At 43.2% G+C, this 20330-nt stretch overlaps 1 protein-coding gene across 3 annotated transcripts in view; it reads left to right on the forward strand.

Annotated features, from left to right (window-relative positions):
- kctd16b (potassium channel tetramerization domain containing 16b) overlaps positions 1–20330 on the forward strand; it is a 66569-nt gene that overhangs the window by 25076 nt on the left and 21163 nt on the right. Inside the window, exons 2-3 of one of the 3 annotated variants that reach the window (XM_053442447.1) lie at positions 2025–2029; positions 6001–6028. The exons of 1 other annotated variant lie outside the window; for it this stretch is intronic. In XM_053442447.1, the coding sequence (XP_053298422.1) occupies positions 2025–2029; positions 6001–6028 (33 nt within the window). Of the gene's footprint in view, positions 1–2024; positions 2030–6000; positions 6029–9813; positions 9842–20330 lie in introns of all 3 variants that reach the window. One more of the 3 variants, XM_053442446.1, reaches the window with a different exon arrangement.

Genomic DNA, 20330 nt, shown 5'->3' on the forward strand with positions numbered 1-20330 from the left:
TACCCACTCTCTTTTCCTATAATTATTGCCCCCCTCCCTTTTCCCCCTTCTCCCTCTCACCCTCTTAAGACCACTATATTGTCTCCAATGCTGCAGCACATCTTCCTTCTTTTTTACTTCTGAATCTTTACATTTCTTGCCCGTATCACTTCATTTCTCCTTCCTCTCTCTCTCTCTCTCTATCAAACTTTTACTCCAAGACTTTCATTCTCTTTACTCTCCACCGCCCCTGTTTCACTGTTTTTTCTTTTCTTTATCCTGATGAGTCAAAGTGGAGGATGTTCTCCATTCTTTTCCACACTCTCCCCCATTAGTGCATTAGAAGCTGCTGCAAGATGTACATTACTCTGGTCTCAGGGGCCAGCCTATCAATTTCACTGTAGCCAGAGAGCCATAGAGAATGGCTCGTACTCAAGGCGAGGGGCCTGGCATGCCTTGTTAGGTGTGTCTCAAGCTTGAACGATTAGCAATTACACTGTCTGGCTAAACTTCTTGGGATTTGATGGAGTCAGCACGCTTGTCCAATCAGATATCAGGATGAAGTTGTTTTTCCACCTCAGAGTGACTAAGCATTTGATGGTAGGTGCGGCTTTTTCTAAGATTTGGTTATATAGCTTGTTTTTCACAGAAAATGACGCCACCCGAATGCAAAATCAGCGGATGTCAAGTTGAATGCAGTGCCAAGTCAAAGCAGAAGTTATCTCAGGGCACTTTTCATATGAGAGCACGTCTAGGCCACGGAATTGAGTATGATGAGTAAGCGCTTAGAGACAGGATCAAAGAAAAAAGAGAGAGGGTGAGTGAGAGATGGAGACAGAGAGGTGGGGGACTGTGTGTGTGTGTGTGTTTGGGGCATGGGGGTTGAGGTGGTGGGGGGGGGGGGGGGGGGGGGGGGTGTACAATGCTCAAAGTCATGTAAATTAAATGAGCCACCCTCCAACAAAGTCATAGCTCAAGGTGGTCCACACTAGCTGTAGAGTGGCAGCTTGAAAACATTTTGTATTCTTCATTTGGCTACGCACAGTAGATCAGGGAAGTTTTGGGGGAGATTTGGGGTTTGGTTCGTCTGCTTGTTGGGGGGGGAACGTGCACACTGAACGTGGTATCCAACGAGATAATGCTGAACTCTGCCTGCCTGCCGAAGACGGTAAAATCTTTATGGCTGGCCACAGACAATCGTTGTAGGAGAGAGAGGGAGAGTGAAGCAAAGGGCTGTTTCCTTCTGTTGTGTTTTCACTTCCATGGGGCTTAAACTTTTGAAAGTAAACAGCAGATCGTGCAATTTAGTTAGCCACACATCTGCGCACACAAATTCTCTATCTGCACACACAGTCCTTTCTTTCTTAGGGGATTGGGGGTGGGAAGATGGCTGAGAGGGGATGGCAGACTCGCCAGGTTGATCGAAGAGATGGTTTTTTGGGTCATTTTGGTTTAAAGGCGATGTGTGGGTACACATAGTAATCTCTGGAATTCAGAGTAGTTTAGTTTCACACGCACTGGTTTGATCCCTAGTTTTGTTCTGGCAAGAGAGTCGTTGCCAAACCTCTTGGAAACTTTAAACTCTGTTGTAAACAAATCAGACTTTGTACCATGAGGCATATTAAAGCTGTGTAATGCCTCTTAAGAAGTCACTGGGCTGTGACATTGAGCATTAACATGTATAAGTATTTTAGAATGTGAGCCAACATCATACAATTGGTTCCTGAACAACTATGATAATGTGCGATATGTGTTTGAATGGAGTTAGTTTTTTTCCCTGCCCTTTTACCCCGTATTGTGGATCATAGAAACCTTTAATTAAGTCTGGCTGTGATAATATCCATCCCTCCTCATCCCTGACCTTAAACATCCGCAGCTCAGCCTTGTGTAGCATCCCACCATCAACACTCAACACACGCAAAACCTCCTTTCATTCCTGGCCATCCCTCTGCCTCCGTAACCCTAAAGCCCTTCTGTAGCCCTGCAGCCCGTCAGCTCTGTGGCCTGTTACCCAGGCAGCAAAGTGATGGATTTGTTTTCATCAGACCTCGTGACCTCCCCTCTAGCCAAGCACTGGCAGCACAGCCCAGACTGTGAATAACATTCGCCCCATCGCCCCACCCTCATGCCACCTCTGCAAGGACTTTAGATGACCTTTAAACTTCAATTCAACACAAGCATATTTGCTCGGTATGCAGAGAGGGAGGCTTAGAAATAAGGAAAGAGAGGGTGATAACTTCAGAGGCAAGCGTTTATGAGCGGGGGCAAGTTCACACAGGGCCCATTGATCACTGTCAGCTATCTGCTGATGATAGACTCAGACATCGAAGCATAAACAGAAATCTTTTTCCAAGTGTAAGTTCTACCCTTACACTGCATTCGATTTTGCAGGAATAGGATCTGTATTATTTAGTTAACTGACAGTTGATGTGTTTTCATGAGTCATGACAGTGACTCATGATAGCTGAAATCTGCAAGGACAGTGGTCATTAAACAAAACCTTCTCACTCCTGGTGTTTTCCCATTGCATGTCCTCCATGAATGATTTGGAGACAGCAGAAAAATCGTTTGAACACCTCCCCTCAAATCACTTAATGTCTCAGCTGCAGATTCAGCAGTAGATAAAGCTGAATGACATGTAAAAAATCTAATCTGAAGAGTTGAAACAAGGCTACGGGCTGAATTGTCTAGAGTTAATCTTGTCTGTTTCGTTTCTGCTGTCACAAACCATGTCAATGAATGTGTCACTAGTTTTTTCTGGGCCTGGAGTCTTCAAATAAATATCATGAAGGTTCTGTTATAAACTAGGGGTGTGAGGTTTGAATGATCTCTCTTATAATTCCAGACTTCTCTGTCTGTCGGTCTGCGTGTGGCTCACAAATCTTGGGAACCAATACTATTATTTTGTAGGCATACAGAATAACCACATATAAATCTATAGATTAACATCTGCATTTTACAATAGAGATATTCTCAATTCAAATAAGATTGATGAAGTAAGCAAAGGATGTAAGGGTGTAGCTGTGTTTCATTCTTTGTTTAATTTCTAACCAAATTTTCAAATAAAAGACAATCAAAGAAGAGTATAAAGTCACAATTCTGTAAATCTGCAGTGGTTGGACATCAGATATAAAAAGACAGGACCACCCACTCCATACCATGTCCCACCATAATGCATGTTGGACTAACACCACCTCCAAACTACTTCTCAAGTTGCCCTACTGTACTCAAAGCATACAAAGGATGCAGCCTTGGCACTGCCCCCCTGCAGCAAGATTTGTGCTTCATCATGACAAGCCCTTAGACCCTTGCAATTATCACTTGAGCTGTCTCTTGGTCTCACTCCATTTCTCTCTCCCCTCTTGTTTTGCACCATATCTCTGTCTCGCCTTCTTTCTTCTTCTCTCTGAGCAACTCTTTGTCAAGGCGTCAGTCCTCTGCGTTCCTTAGTGGTCCAGGCAAGTCATTGCTAAGCTGCCCCAAACACATTTTACAGAGTGGATGTGTGGGCACATGGACGACAGGGGTGGGGTGGGGGTGGGGGGGCTTATTCAATTTCACTCCCTGTAGGTCTCCTCATACAGCAAAATACCAGAGCGAGAAATGTCAGACACACTCTCTGCTCCTTCTCTCTCTGACTCTGTGTTTCTGTCTGGATCCGTCTGCAGAGGCTCTTTCCCCGAGTCTTTACTTTAAAAGCTTGCAATCCCCCACTGTACGCGGTTCTGACGTGCACCGAGCTTGTTTGGGCCGTTGATAAGGAGGTGTGTCAGTGATGTGCGGTCAAAGTGGTCAAAGTGTTGAAAGTGTTTCCCTGTGGAAGTTAGAGGTGCCTGTTTTGACAGCAAATAAGGTGGAAGGTGGGTGTCTGAATGCTAATGCAAGCCAAAGCAGCTCTGCAGCTTCTTTCATCGATGGAGAGCGGAGACGGAGCGCAGGAGGAACTTCAGCTGTTGGTGTTTAGTTCTGTACATCTAACAACTGCTCTTTGACCCACTTACTGAATGTCTGCTTGTTTAATGTAAGTAAAGTTATTCTGATAACATAAAAACCCTCATCGGTCAATTTCTTGCAAAACCTGCATCCGCAAAACTCCGATATCCATTGATATATCACAGTCAATTCTGGACCTGCCTGGGCAAGTTAACATATGTCCCATGACCCTGACACCATCATCCGTTATGAAACACACATGCTACATAACCAATCTCTCACATTAACTGGGTTACGGACTCCTCGTCCTCCTGTTTTTGTGGGTTTGAGTTTGAAATGTGTTTCTGGAAAGGTTTCTGTGAATTGTTGCAGCACATGCTCTCCTGCATCTGTCTTTCCTCCGTGTTGACGTTCTTAGCTTGTGGCTATCGAAATCTTATACTTTCTGGCAGTTTAGAATCCATTTTTATGTACTTGCTAGTTTTCTGTGGGTTGTGTTGTTGTAGGCCCTCACAATAAAGATCATTCTGGCCGATGACTGTGCTTCATGTAAGCTTTTTCAAACATTCTGCCAAATCAGTTCAATTGCTGATTTCTCCAGAGAAATTAATCATACTTGAGTTTTCAGCCGCTGCCTATCCACGTTTAGTTCATACCAATATATTTTGTGTCTGTTACCCAACCCAGTGCAGGACTGTGATGCACACACATATGGGGCAACCTTGTTACACATAAACATATGTGCAGAAAGCAGTGTGCCACTGTGAATTGCACACAATGATAATTACTATGAACACTCCCATTAGTTTATCAGTGTATTTTAGTTTCCCCGTCCTCCCTGACTGAGAAAACCAAGCCAATTACAAAACGGAGCACTGTTCCAATTACATAAACACTGATATCCAGCTTTGTGGTGGCAGCTGGTTGAATGGTGTTCTTGTTAATGCATAGCTGTTGTTTCTTTCCTCCCCTGATCCCAAGAAAACAAGAAATGAAGAAGGTCAAGTGCCTCCTGAAATAACCGCGATGATTCTGTCTCTCTCATTGGCAAGTCATTGGCACAGAGCGCTATCGATCAAGGGAGGAAGAAAGGGAAGTAATAAAGAGACGCAAGGAGAAACAAATGAGGGGAGGGAGCTGGGACAGGGGGAGGGAACCGTGATGGACAAACAGACAGTGAGCTAAAAGAGGGCAATAAGTGAGAAAGACAGAATGACACAAATGGACTGAAAGAGCTGTATGGTTCATTGAGTCCCCCCCCGGCCAAACCTGCAGGTGTGATATCTGAACACTTACCACTATCAGAGTAACCTAGATTCCGCGGGGTCACAGATAGCTTCTTGAAGACGGCACATCGGGGTCAAGGAGGCTGTTGTGGAGGCTGCAGCTGCGCCTGTGCCCCAGGTGTGCTCGGCGAGAGAGGAGCTCAGGGCCGGGCTCTCAGCGGGGCGGCGGGGGGGCGAGCAAGATGATGAGTCAGTAGAGACAGGCTCACCGTGGCTGGGTTTACTCAGTCTTATGTGGCCAGTCGATGGCCTCACTCACTCTGACTGATCTGTCCACACGCACATATACACACACACTCCCTGTGCTTCTTTACCGCAGTGGAAACATCATCATTAGCAGCAGTAGCTGCCTCGCACAAATCAATTTTTACGTTGACGCTCGGTGAGGGAATTGCTCATTCCATTTCCTAAATGTTCTCATCATTGATCTGGGCTTTGAGTACTTCTGATAAATGGTCTTGGCCTGTAAGGTACACACATGCACACACAATCCTATTTGCAATGTATTTGGGTACTTGAAAAATTTGTTAGCATTAAATAAATACGTATTTATTTACAGTTTTCGCATCATTTGTTAAATGACGCTTGAAGTTTTTACAGTACCAACGTGTTTCAGAATATCCAAATGATTGAATAAAGCTGGAGGCTGCATTTAACTAATGCCAAGCAACTGCAGGTCAGGTGCTGGCATATACAGCTCTGCCCCAATCACAGCAAATGATGTAATGCCATTTAAATACCATTCAACAAGGCCGGTCCGTGCACATTGACCAAGTGAGTTAACTTAGTAATTGAGAGGCAGAGAAAAGCGTGATGAGGAAATCAGAACAGTAAATCCCTCACTGTTTGAACTTGCATTAACAGCTTATGTAAGCAATTAGTGCTGGGGAGTTTAATTTCCAGAATCAAGGTCCAACCAATCCCCCCCCCCGTGGAGGAATATGAAATCAAAAAGCTCGGGAGTTCAGATGCAAAGCAGATGATGAACAGCAGCTTGGTGAAGAATGTCATACCTATTGGGCCCAAGCTACCGTTTGAAAAATAGCTTTCATCTTTTCACTGCGTTTTTCTAATCGGCTGAAATACATACAAATACATCAAATACGGCTCCGTGATTGATTGGACTGGTTTATCGCAACAAAACAATAATGTAGTGAACCTGAGAACAGCATTCATTTAGCAGTTCAGACAGGCCTGAAAACCCATAGATGCTAATCTTTTTGTAATAAACTGCCACCGCTACTCCCACATGCAGAGCGTTCCTGTGGAAATCTGCTGGCTTACACTCAGATGTAAAACTAACAAATTGATGCATTAAAGTTCAGGCCTGACCTTGGAAACAGAAAGGTGGACTAAAGACAGAATCCTAATTGAAGATCCTCCCACCAGCTTTTATCCGCAGCCTGACACCACATCTCACAGCCTCCATCTGCTGATGAAGCTCAGGACTGCTCTCGTGGAAACATGTTGCCGTTTTGCTCAAGCTGACTCCTACACATGTTGAACAGTTTGCCAACGTTTCTCTCGGTCGGTTTGTTGAAGACCACCTGCAGTTAGAATCCTGATTCCCACCAGATGGAGATTTGGTTTTATTGCAAACTCCAACTGGACTTTTGAAGATTCGCTCCTGTTTTCCTGTTTGACCTGAGTAAGGGCTTTCAGTCCCTCAAATGAATATAATGAATCTCATGGTCAGATGACAAACATGGCACTAAAGAAAAGGAATGACCATGAATTGTTAATAGTGCGTCTACGGGTGAGGAAAATGCAAGCAATTCAGTATATGTGGATTGATTTGTGATTTGGAGCAGCTCTATAAACAAAGCTACAATGAACATTAAAGTAAGAGTGTGTGTGTGTGTGTGTGTGTGTGTGTGTGTGTGTGTGTGTGTTATTAATCATTTTGTTGGGTCCTAAATCTGTTCCATAGTCACATTATAGGCACCTCCCTGTGGACAATAAAGCAAATCCATCTACAGAAATCTTTAAATTCAATTAAATAAAAAGATGGACATATTTTTTTATTAGATTAAGGTTAGGATGGGGTAAGGCGTATAGGTTTGGGTTTATATCTAAGTTTAGGTGGAGGTTAAGATAAGGATTTAGGGTAAAGTTTAGGACAAGTTGTGGGGACCTAAATCCACTCAATCTGTTTGTATCGTCACATTATAGGGATTATAGGAAGCAAGTCCCCATAATGTAAATCATATAGGTTTCAGTTTAGAGTCTCCAGGAAATCAATGTAAGTCAATTGTAACGTGAGCACATGAACACAAGAACATGAACATTGAAGTATCCCTTTACATGAAAACCCTGCTCCACCTCCAATCCATCAAATGCATGGAATACACGGAGTAGAATGAAGTGTCGGCCAGGTGTACCAACATGAATACACAGTACTTTTCAACCAGGAGTACCTTGAGCAATCTAATAAAGCCCCAGTATCTGCACAAACATAATATCTATGTTCTTGCTCCGAGTCACTTCCTGTGTAAATAAACAACGGTGTGTTCAAATCTGCGTAGGGATCTCTGCTTCGATCTCTCTCTCTCTCTCTCTCACTTCCCTCACTTATTCTCTATCTACTTTACCTTCCTCTCCTTCTCCATTTTCTCTCTCTCCTCGACCTCACACATTATATGTTTAACGCTCTTAGGCCTCTGTACAGCCGCTGGAGTGAACCTGACATTATTTGCATTCTTAATGAGTGCTCTCCGAAAGGCACTCTGCTGTAGCAGCACGGGCTGCAGCAGAAAACACAATATCAACACAAAACACACATGCACAGGCTGCTCTTACGAGGGACGGCCTCTGTAATGAGTCACATGGGGAGTGGCAGCGCCAAGATGCTCTTTTCCAATTAATGATCTCAATATTAGGGAAGACTAGAGCAGGAATAATGATCTGGGTCTGTCTCCGTGCCTGAATTACAGCTTTCAATTTTATTATTTATATCAGAATACTCAGCAGGCAGAGATGCAGAGGCCTGGAGAGTGATTCTGACACCATGCGAGATGTGAAGTCCTCACACTGTCCCCGGGGGAAACTCGGTTTTTAGCAAAGACAACAGTGTGAGTCAAATGCAGCAGTAGAGAAAACACACAACACACTATGGTAAAGAACCGTCTAAGATTTCAATTGGGTAACGCCAGCTCTATAAACCTATTTTACTGGATTATTCCAAACATTACAAATGTAAAGCCTTGTCTCCTTCAACATTCCTGTGGGGTTTTCAGGTAAAAACTTGTTAGATTGATGTCTTTCATTTCAGTGCTGCTGAGTCAGCTCTGTGCTCCAGAACAACATGAAGGTTCGTCATCACACAGTAACTCAGAGCTGCATTTAATCCTCCAGATTATCGTTTTACTTTTGTGGTTCAAAAATCGACTGCTTTAGTTTGTCACGTCGTCCTTATGAAGTTATTTGATGTCATTATTGTGTTAACAGCGTGTAACACCACCCACATTAATAGGGTCATGTCATTTTATTGTGTAAATGTAACAAATGTCTTTTTAAAACGTGCTACGGTTCTGAGGACAAATCTATTCTTATGGATGCATTCAGTGGGATGATATTTTTAGTGCAATGCATTGTGGATGATAGGCTTTATTAAATAACTTTAGATATGTTGTTTTAGACTTCTCCTTTACTAATGACTGCAGTGACAGTGGCAAGAGGTTGTTCAGTATGAAAAACACATCTATCCATTGTACCAGTAAGAAGGGGGTACATTAAACAGTCCTCACCATTTATCACAACAATTGGAGAAATTTGATCACTCTTCTGTGCAAATTTGTTTTTTTTCACTCCATTTCCCAGAGCCCATCCACCCAGCAGCGAAGTCCCGGCCTCCTCCACCTGTAATAAATCAAGAGTGCGTTCTCTGGAGTGGGTGCACTCAAACGTTTTATGCAGTGATGAGCGGTTCGTAATGGCCAGAAAATTCGAAAAAAAAAAAAAAAGTTGTAATGTTTTTTTGTTTTGGTTTAATGAGGGTTCCTCATCCGTTGTTTTCCAACTTTGTGAAGCAGCAGCATGCCAGCGAGAGGAGAAGGGGACCGTCCTCCTGCAGCTTGTCTATTTCTATCGCCATGCATAATTTAAAACACGGGGCTATTTTGGGGCGCTATGCAGACGGGCAAGTGAGGGTTGGCCAAGTGAGTCTGAGCACAGGACTAATGGTGGTAATGGCTGCAATAATATTCTATATACTATACTATATTTAGAGTTTGGGCTGACAAAGTCACTGCCGTCTCCTTTACAAACTTTGTCACTTTGAAAGAAAGGGAGCCATCTCATCTCTGCTTCTTCCCCATTTCTCTTTTAGTCTGTGCTAGCTCCTGTGTCCGAGAGGGCTCCAAGTTATCTCAGCTCTGCTAACCTATCTGTGGCCGCAGTGACGATGCTGGTGCAATGACTAAAAACACACAACACCAATCAGATGGAGCAACAACAATTTGTCTGCTCGCTGTTTGACATCTTTACTGCACTTGCTCCCGGAGTTTCCCCGAAGAAACAGCTCTTTCTGCAGACTTAACCATTTTTCAAATTGTCACAGGCATCCCCAGAAAAGTTTTTGAATGTTAGGACCTGGACTTTAAAACTTAATCAGGAGGTAAGGCTACAAAAAACATATACCCTGAGTGAAATGCATAACATATAACAATTTCATTTTCTTTTTGGTTGAACACATCCTGCCCCAAATAGTTTTTTTTATCTCCTTGCCTATTAATTTGCAGTATACGACTGTTATAAACATCCCCATCCGGCGCTGTACACCAGCCTAGTTTTTGTCAGTATATTGCAGTGCAAACTATAAAACTTTCACTTCTGGCCCTGTAACCCTTTTCCCCATTCAGGCTTTACTCTGGAGGAAGATGCAAGCTCATCACTAACATCCTGGGTGTCACAGTGTTCCGGATGGAGGGAAATTCTCTCACATGTTCATATTTCTCACAGTAGTCATCACATGCTGGTCGGGGGTTGACATGATTTATAGAGTTCCCTCTGAATAAATAATCCTCTGCGGTGCCGGGGAATCAGGGATAGGTGATGCATAGGCTCAGAGTGATGGAGAGGAGTGTATGGAGGACAGGATGGAGAGATAGGGTGGAGGGATGGATGGAGGTAAAGATATCGAGAGGAGAGAGGGACTCGGTTAGGTTGTTTGCTCACTTGTTAAAAGTGAGTTTGTTTGTCAGCCTGTCAAACCAGCAATATACTCTTTCATGCAATTTAATTACTACGAGTGGCTTTTAGATTTGTTTTACTTCACAACACATTCAATTTTAGGTTTGAACTAACAATTGAAACAACTTTATTAACTGTTAGATCATTTGTAATGTAATTACCGGTTGTTTTACTCATGTTTATTTAATGCAGAGCTGCTGGGAAACGTCTTAAATTCTGCATAATGTCGCCTGGGTCTGCTGAAGCTGAATGTTACAGAGCTATGACACAGCAACTCTGTAGCCTACTGGCAGCACGCAGGCTGTATATAATGGACGATGCATATATTCCTCCTCCCACTGTCTAGAAATGAAGCCAGCGGATTTGCTTCGCCACAGTATGCAAAGGTTTGCCACGGCTACATCCGAGTATGAGGGACTGTGCCTTCGATCTTAGCTGAAATTTTATATCAAAAGAAAGTGTGATGAGAAGTACCTAGAAAAATGTGACTTGCAATTTGAATTTTTGGTTTGGTCAATGTCCCATCCACTTACATGGAGGCAGATTGATAACCTATACAGTAGTAAGCCACGAGGTATTGAACAGGATGGTGAGCATTAATGTCGTCCATCTCCATTACAGTTTATGGTAATACAAAACACAACGTATGATATATATGTAAAAATATACACTATAAAAGAAACATTAATTGTGTTTGCATCTTCTATTCACTTGCCACTGTTGCCCCGGCTTTTTGCATCAATTATGCATGTTACAGGGCTTTTTGCAAAGTACTTATGCAAATGAAACCTATATGAAGTGCGAGGAGGCCACTTCCTTTTGTCGATGCCAAGTGTCAAATGAAAAGGTAAGAGATCACAAGAGGAGGAAATGGAAAGCTGCATCTCTCTCTCTCTGAAGTGAGCACTACGGAGCGGCCTTTGATTCTCAATCGAGCCACTGAACTCTGGGTTGATCTGCATTTCAAATAAACCCAACGTATCGTGCACGTACCATGACCGAACAGGGGAAGTGTTTGCTCTACACGTTCATGCAAATCATCCTCGTTGCTCCAGTCTTCCGTCGTACTGAATACTTATTCCGTGATTGACCATGATTTCAAGCACCGAGAGTGAGGGTGCAGATTATGTTCGGTGCCAATCAACCCAAAGCCTCTTATGAATCTTAATATTCTGATCACATTTCTCTTTTTCCACCAATTTAATCTACAACTGCAAATCTGGAATAGTTTAAATAATGTAAATAATAGTTTGCTCAGGACGCAGATACTGAAACACGGTAGCACAAGGAGCTCTGCTTAATACTCGAGTATGTGATGAAGGAAACCAGATTGTGTATGATGCTCCACGGTTCCTCTGTTGGGCCAGCTGACTAGGAATCAGAAATCAAGGAGAAGTTTCATACGACTGCTCTAGACAGCTTTTGAGTTGGGGTCATCCTATATTTAGCACCGGCTGCTTGGTAACTGATCCTAGCCAATTAATAGACAAACCTTTTTTTGATACTTAAATTGAAGATTGGTGCAGTAACACAAAACGAGGCAAGCCCCCCCCCCCTTGGATTTGATGCTTCCCATACAGACACAAGACTAAATTCAATGGGCCTCTTGCAACAAAATGTTCATATTCTTCTACCTTTGTTCATGTGGTGAGTTTGTACCTTAGAATGCAAACAAAGCTGTTTCTTCAAAATGACAAACTTTTCCTATAGTGAATCAAAATTTCCCATAAACCCAAAACCAGTCTGACATTCAAACTTAATCAGAGCTGCCGGGCAAATGTTTTTCAAAGGGGAATTTGCTGATGAAATGCAATATTGTTTTTTAAGAGATAAAACCTCATTGCCACAGTATGTCCACTGTTTACTACCAGTCGTGTGATGGAGCCTGTGCTGTATATTACAAGGTTAATGCAAACAGTTTATTCAGGTTATTGCAATTTGACAGGATGCAAAACCCTAGTTTCAAACATACCGGGTGCTTTGTTATTCAATCTTCAGCTTGTTTTATCCTGTATTTGCTCGTCGAGCTGCATAAGGGCAATGACCTTTCCATCCCCATCACTGTGCAAAGTATAAATATATATCCAAATCGATATATACAGATCCTTTGTTTTCCTTATAATGAAATCACCATTAGATATCCAGCCCTTCTACGCCAAACACTGACGTTTAACAGCTGCATCTGCGAACCTGGCGATCCAGCTGCAAGCGCCTCAGAAGTCACAGTGGGTGAGAGCTTATGATATGTGACAGGCCCTCTGTTTCCAGAGTCTCTTCTGGGACTTCTCTCCGTCACAGTGAGCAGCAGAGTAGGGGAGTTCTTCGGGAACACCAATCAGAGTGCGTCGGGTGTCTTAGACTCCCTCATTACGCTGATGGAAGACTGGATCAATCCGTCTCGGGGATCATTATCCAGTCATTCAGATTCTGCTGCTGTTTCCACCCAGACCGTTGCTGACAGACGGGTGTAACTCATCGCACCTCTGACTCTTATGTTGCATCATTAGACTTCTTAGAGTCATTTGGTGGAATCGGTGGATTTCTAACAAGTCCGTACATGTATTCGTGGAAATCTAAGGACGTGCTTTGAAGAAATTCTTGTGTAATATCCCAATTAGTATGAAGCCCCCTCAGCTGGACTTTGGCAAGCGCTGTAGCCGAGATGTGAGAGTGAGAGGCGGATGTGAAGTCGACATTTTTTATTCAAAAAAACATTTTTGAAGCTTCAGTCTTTCAGTTATTCATGCCCTCTCCTACCATAGCAGCTTACCACCACAGCCTGCCAATACCGGCTGTGATTTCAATTCCCGAATGGTTCACCTGAACCGTGTTCCACATTCAAGCCGTTATTGGAGCGGAGCAGTAATGCATCACTGGAAACCGATGATATGTCGACAGAGATCACTGCCGGGTGTCAAACTCAAAACCACCCACGCTGACCGACCCTCGGCGAAGCAGAACTGAAAGTCAGGGAAACAAAATGTTATCCGGTGGGGATGTAACGTGTTCTTGTTGTACTTTTATCTTGCCTTCAGAAGAACCCGGCGGCCCCTTTGATATTCATCCCACATGTTTTTTCAGATGAGCCCGAGAGTGGAGTAGAGTGTGTTTGAGAGTGCTCTGTGACTGTCTCCTCTGCTTTGTCTGACCCACAATCCCTTGCGTGCTCACATGGACACACACACACACACACACTCTCTCTCTCTCTCTCCTCTCGCTCGATTGATTGCTATAATCAAACAGCGGACAGTAGCGTGGTCGTATACGAGTGCCACGCCATTTTCCACTTCTGAAACCCGTGCTGGGTGGAGTACTCTCATTTTCTGCACAACCAGTCACAGGGTGAATGCGGCTGCTGGTAAATAAGGGAAACAAAAGACACACACATTATCACTGTGGAGGGAAAAAAAAACACACCATTCCCTCTGGTGAAAGAGCAGAGAAGATATTTTTTGACACAGTTTATGTGGGTGGCAGAGAAAAGGAAACATGAAAGACAAAAGGTAAACTATGACAGGATTAGACTTTGCTCTGTATTTATTTTATACCATCCCAAATACTGTTTTTTTTTTTTTAATCTTTTAAAAAGAATTATATTCCTTCCTGGCACGAGGACAGACAAGTGACAGTCGGAGCAGGCAGGTTAATCGGGCAAGCAGAGAGTCAAGCGGGGGCACAGATAGGAAGCCGGAGCAGACAAGGTGCTTCAGTGCAGAAACAGACTGAACCTCAGGTCAGAGTAGAGCTAGTGCTGATGCTTTTGGAAAACGTAAAAGTATTAAGTATTTACTAAATCCAAATATCTCCGGTCGGTATGTGTCTCACGTATCTGGAGATCCGTTCCTCTTGGACAGTTTCACACAGGAAGTGCAGTTTCGAAAATTTGCCACGAGTTGGACACGAGTCCTGAAGCGGGTCTTTACGTGCTGCTGCTCAATTACTGCGGGTCACTTTTAAAGTTTCACAAAGAACCGGCCGAGCACATAGCCCATTCCAAACAGGCACTGAACTATTCAAGATTAGAGTAAAATGCCCCCCCCACCCAAGAAAAGGGTCACATTAGTTGTGTGCCATTGGAGACGCTCATATCAACCCATTTTTCATCTATTCTGTCCTTTGGACGGGCAGAGTGCAGCAACTTTTTGGGAGTTTGTTTTTTTAGCAGAATAAAAGTTGTGACAACTTCTTATTCGAGTGTGTGAGCAGATCTATAAATATTTCATCAACTCTGTATATGATATTATAGGCCTATACCCTGGGTACACCCAAGCAGGCAGGCTAAATAAAGCAAAAGGAGATGCACAAACAGAAAATAAGAGACACAAATCCTGTAATACCGGTGAACAACTGGGTATCTTCAAATTATATGGTTCTGAGATTTGCTTTGCACTGAAGGAGAAACGTGCAACCTTAGCTTGTAAATGTGGTCCAGTAAATATTGGTTCATTTTCAGTTTCCTGTGTCCTTCACGCAAAGTGATGTGGTCATTTGATCCAGTGAAATGATTATATGTATCTGCATTTCAGTGAGTGTGATGCTAGTGCACAGAGAAGGAAATAGAGCAGCAGCAGCAGCTGAGGGGAAAGGCAGCAGAGGAGCGTGTGATTGAGATGCAGAACAGTCAGAAAACAAAGAAATGGGACAAGTTAAGTCCCAATAAGGACGAGAGGAGAGGAGTGATGAGCAAGAGAGAGATAAAAGAAAGAAAGAAAAGAGAAATGAGCCAAAGCAGAACTGAGAAAAGAAGAAAGGGAGCAGGCGACGGAGGACTGAGAGGGACGCAGAGAAATGTGTGTGTGTGTGTGACTGAGTGGTGGCAAGATTAGGAAGGCAATATCAGACTGTCCATCAATGTCACAGTGCTTGTGTCCTCTGTAAGCCATTTCATCCATCAGCCTGGAAGGCCTGGCTGCGTGGAGACGGCAGTGTGAGGCTGTTTACCTATTCTACATGGCGACACACACAAATCCCTCTCTCTAATACCGGGGTAGATCGGGGCTTTCTGTAATCATTCTACAGATGCTACATTCTTACTGACAACAGACCGCAAATACAGAATTTGAATATTTGAAAAATGGGAAACTAAATGTGCATAGAATGTTGAAGGAAGACAATAACGATGCGTGACCCTCAAGCCAATGGCGGAGTCCCTTTTACACACACTGACTGTTTATAAAGATGGACGACATGACTGCTCCAAGAGTCTATCACCCTCAGGTGGCTGGCTGTACAGTCCATCAAGCCAGTCTCCTCCATGTTAACAGATGTGACACGGACCAAACAAAAAAGTCAAAACACACGTTAAGTACATTTTTCCCAACGTTTTTTGTCCTTTTTAGGCTTTCCTTATCACAGGGATGTTTGTTCAAGTGCTCATTTAACCAATAACTTTGTCAAATTAGTTGTTTGATGCTATAAAAATGGGTTGAAATTCCATGATTGACAGCTGAAACCTGTGTCACTGGGACCTCGCTACCACAGCTCCATCCCAGTGATTGCTTCTGTGCAGACTCTGGATACTGGGGCTGTTTACGATAGATGTTATCGTCCTCCTTTATATATGGATATGACAACAAAAAATCGAATTACAGTCAATGCATCAACATGAAATAGCTCCAATAGATAACACGTACGCGAGTATTATCTGACTTGACTCCCTCTGTACATTAAACACACAGGCATGAGATTGATATTTGTTTTAAATTGTTGAATTATTCCTTTAAAATAAACCTAAAATGTAGAATATATATAACGTGTGAAAATCGAAACATTACAAGTAGCATCCTGTCATGTTCTTTACATTAAACACACCTGGAGACCTTTGTTTTTGCACACTAGACATGAGATGAGAACAACAGCGTACCACCTCGCTCAATATTTATACACTGTTAAGTCTGTATAGGGGGATTAGAGCTCAATTAACAGGAGCTTTTAATCATCACTGTTTCCGCATGTTCTTAACACCAATGCTACTAAAAAAAATCTGAAGTGCCTCTCCGCTGTTAAAATCCCCCCGTGTGTTGCTGTGTGAAAGTGGCGTTGCTTTGAAAACACTGCAAAGTACCTTTTCTTTTAGGGTTACAAGTACTACAGAGTGAATCTGAACAGATCCAGTTGCTGTGATTAACCCCCAGTCCCCCCCCACCACCACCTTAATACAGATAGACTGGCTCCGTTTCGGTATAATGATGCTGGATATGTAAATATCTGCTGCTCAGGTTCTGACGGAGCAGGCAGCCTGTCGGGCGCAGGGCGAGACTACCTGGGGGTTCCTCCGAGGCCGTTTTGTGCGCTGTGTTTTAATTGGTCCGGAGCACAGCGAGAGCTTTCCAGGAATATTCACAGATTACAAGGCTGAAACTCTGAAAATGTCCCAATTAAATGACAACGTGGGAGCAGGAGTTTGAGCGGCCTGTTCCAAATGAAGCAGCTATTATTTAGAGCATGCAGGGGAATATACAGGGTTCAATTGTGATTCTGGTGTAAAAGGAAAATGGTAATGTTGGAGGAATGTCATTATTTTGAAAAGATCATCGCGTTCTAGTTTTTCTTATAGGGTTTGAACCGTGCACATTTTTCACAGTCTTTGTTATTTCAGCATATGGAGAACAATCTGTAATGAAGGGTTGTTTTCTATCGGGAGACTCAATAACAAACCCTCATGTTTAGTAAGTGGGGAGCGGTGCTGGTTTCAGGGCTCCAGCGTGTCCAACTCTATTTATATCCATGTTATTTATGACACTTAAATAACAGTTATCAGGATTTAGGATTTTTCTGAACAAAGGCTGTCACACAGTGCCTTTAAGCTCTCGACATTGACAGCTACTGATTATAGGTTAGAAGCATTTTCTAACCTGTACAAATTTGTCCCTGAATTCAGGGTTCACCCTTTTTTTTTTTTTATCTTTTTCATTTAACCATGAAAGTCTACATCCATCGTGTGTTTTTTTTTAAAAATCGTTTACTGGTAATTCGTCGACCATTTACAGAGCCGTGTGAAGTTCTGCTCTGTGCTGGAAAATCACTGATTGTCACCATTTCCTTCCTCTGCTGAGGAGAGTAATCTGGTGGGGCCGTTGCACTGCAGGCTTCATATAAGATTTTCAACCCCACATAATTCTCCCCGGGGAATTTATTCATTTTCCGCTCTGTATGCACGCACATATTCCAGAAGCTCAAACGTTACAACGGTCCAAGGAACTGCGGTCTATTCACACAGCTTGGGATGAAGGTGCCTTTATTTAAATGGTGTGTGTGTGTGTGTGTGTGTGTGTGTGTGTGTGTGTGTGCTAAGTACCGCACTGCAAAGGAAGACAAACGGTTTTGCCAGGAGGATGCTTTGATTTGTCCGATGATGATGGTGATGATGATGATGATGGTGATGATTATACTCATTTCCTTATCACTTACTGTAAAGTTGAAGGAGCAGAAATTAGAAATACAGCACAACTCTTAAACAGTACACCTTATTTCTCTTTTGCTCTCGCAGCATCTCTTGCTGCGGAAAAATTTAATAAATAACAGGACCCTCCTCATTTTTCAAAAGAGACGTGTGCTATCTGACCCCTGTCTCTTTGTCGATCTCCGCTCTATTTCTCCATGATGTTCTCTCCATTTCCATCAGTCATCAAAGTCCATTAAAGGGCTGTTCATCACACAGCCCTCCGTCATGTCATGCAGTGACACAGTGAATAATGCATCGTTTGAGTATGGAGGGGGGGGGGGATTAGGGGCACTGATTGAGAACCATGTTTCCTCTGATTAGTTCTATGCTGATGGAGGATGGAGAGGCTTTTTTTTTTTTTTAAACCCACTCGCTACGTCACATGGAGCGTGTAGGATTTGGCGAGAAGATGAAGAAAAGAACAACGGGGCAGAAATAAAGACAAATTAAAAGAGTTTATTTCGCCCGCCGCGTGTGAATGGCTGTTGCCTTGGATACGGTGAATTTAAACGCAGAGTGCGAAATGAGCAGAAACGGAAGAAAGAGGAGAAAGAGAGAAACAGCGGGACACATCGTTTAGCATTGTGCCTCTTATCGATTCCACCCTGTCATTGCTCAGGTAATGGCCGAGACTACCTACCAATTAGAAGATTAGGGATGTGGTCTATCTCACATGGACAGCTGGAGAGAGGCGGGGGAGTGGGGTAGAGGGTTGTGTTTGCAATTGAGGCCAGTTAGAGTCCTCCAAATCCAATCCAACATGAAAAGCAACATATGGCCAACGGAGTGCAACAGTAAAAGAGAACGACGGGAGTGATTCGCAGGGATTTTCATTCGCCGTGTTGTCCTGCTGAGTCACAAGTATTGCTAAAGGGAGCTGACATCTGGCACATGAAAATCCGTCATGCACGTATGCAAACGCAGCCACCGACACCTGCCTCCTGCCATCAAGGCTCCTGCTGCAATTCCTCCATGAGCCTGCGTAAGCATCAGCTCACAGTCAAGCACCAATAATCCAGAATGCCTTTATTAGGACTAGTGCAGTGCCTGATCTAACTCTGCCTGTCTGGAATGGGCTGTTTGCTTTGGACTGTGGTGATACTGGTTGTGGCTTTCTGTCTGAAAGTGGAAAAGTGACCTGCAGAGATTGACCAGTGGCGAGTAAAGGACCCCGCAGAACCCTGAAGCCACCACTGCTGCACAGAATGACTCCTGGTCATCAACGTAAGACCAGGAGTCATCAATGTAGCTGCTGCTACAGAGCGCTAATCGCCACTTTTAGTATGAAACTAATAAGATGAAAAGAGATTTGTGAGCCACAAACTGACAGAGATTTTGGAATTAGTATATAGATGTTTTTATCACTGTACACAGACTGTTGGCACACACATTGTACTGGCAATTCAGTAAATCTTATGTGAATAAAGACATAACTCTAAATGCATTCTACAAAAAACATCAACTTGATATATCTAAGCCGCCTAAACAAATAAAAGTAGCTCCCCTCCTCAGTAATTTATTGATGTAGTTTACAAACTACTTGACTATGATATTTCACAGCTGCCTGTCACTGGCAGGCCTGCAGCCCTCGCATATGCCATCATCCCTCTGCCCTTCCTAATGCCTGTATGCTGTCAACACAACCGTCTGTCACAGTCAGACAGGCCCTCAAAAGCCGTGGGAAAAGTCCCAGCACATCAGTGGACCATCCAAAAGAATCCAAAAAGGTTTTTTTTCAGCCTCCCCAGCCACAGGAACTTTCCTGAACATAAACCAACTCACATGCTTCATGTCATAATTTATTTGCTCGTTTTGATTTATGGGCCGTCAGCTGCACTTTGTTGTATCGATTCTGCTGCTATGGATTTGCCAACTTTTTCTCACCTAACTTTTTCACTGATTTCTTTATGCTTTGTGCTCAAATATAGCTTACACATGCAGCTGCTAGGAAACAGCCATATGCCATAGAGCTATAACTGTTACATTTGAAAATCTCCTCTATGAAAAAGGTATTTAGCCTGTGTCACATAAAATTAGTCAAAGACACCTTAAGCCTTTTTCAGACATGACCCGCAGATAAAATCCAAAGAATTGTGTACAAACTTTACACACAATTTGCCTTTGACAAGTGCACAACACTGCGGGGGGTTCTTGGCACAGAGAAAAACAGTTTTGAAAACAGCTATTAATTATAGAGTCCACAGTACGGCTAGATAGATCTACTGTATTATTGGTTTCTGCTTTAAAGTCTTAATTGGCTCAACCTGTCCAGGAAAATGGCTAAATGCTTTTACCCCATCAGTGGCAAGTTGTATGTTCCACCTGTCTGTGCATGAATGGGATTGTGCCTATAAAAAAAGCATAAATCACACATTGTGCTGGGTGCGTGAGGTAGAAGCTGAGAGACGACATATGGAGCTCCGTCAGCGAGCTGGAGGAGAGCTAACTGTAGGGTGTCGGGAGCGCAGACTGCTCCCAGGATATGAACAAACACAAAC

This window comes from Pleuronectes platessa, chromosome 15, assembly GCF_947347685.1.
Source record: "Pleuronectes platessa chromosome 15, fPlePla1.1, whole genome shotgun sequence".
Lineage (NCBI taxonomy): Eukaryota > Metazoa > Chordata > Actinopteri > Pleuronectiformes > Pleuronectidae > Pleuronectes > Pleuronectes platessa.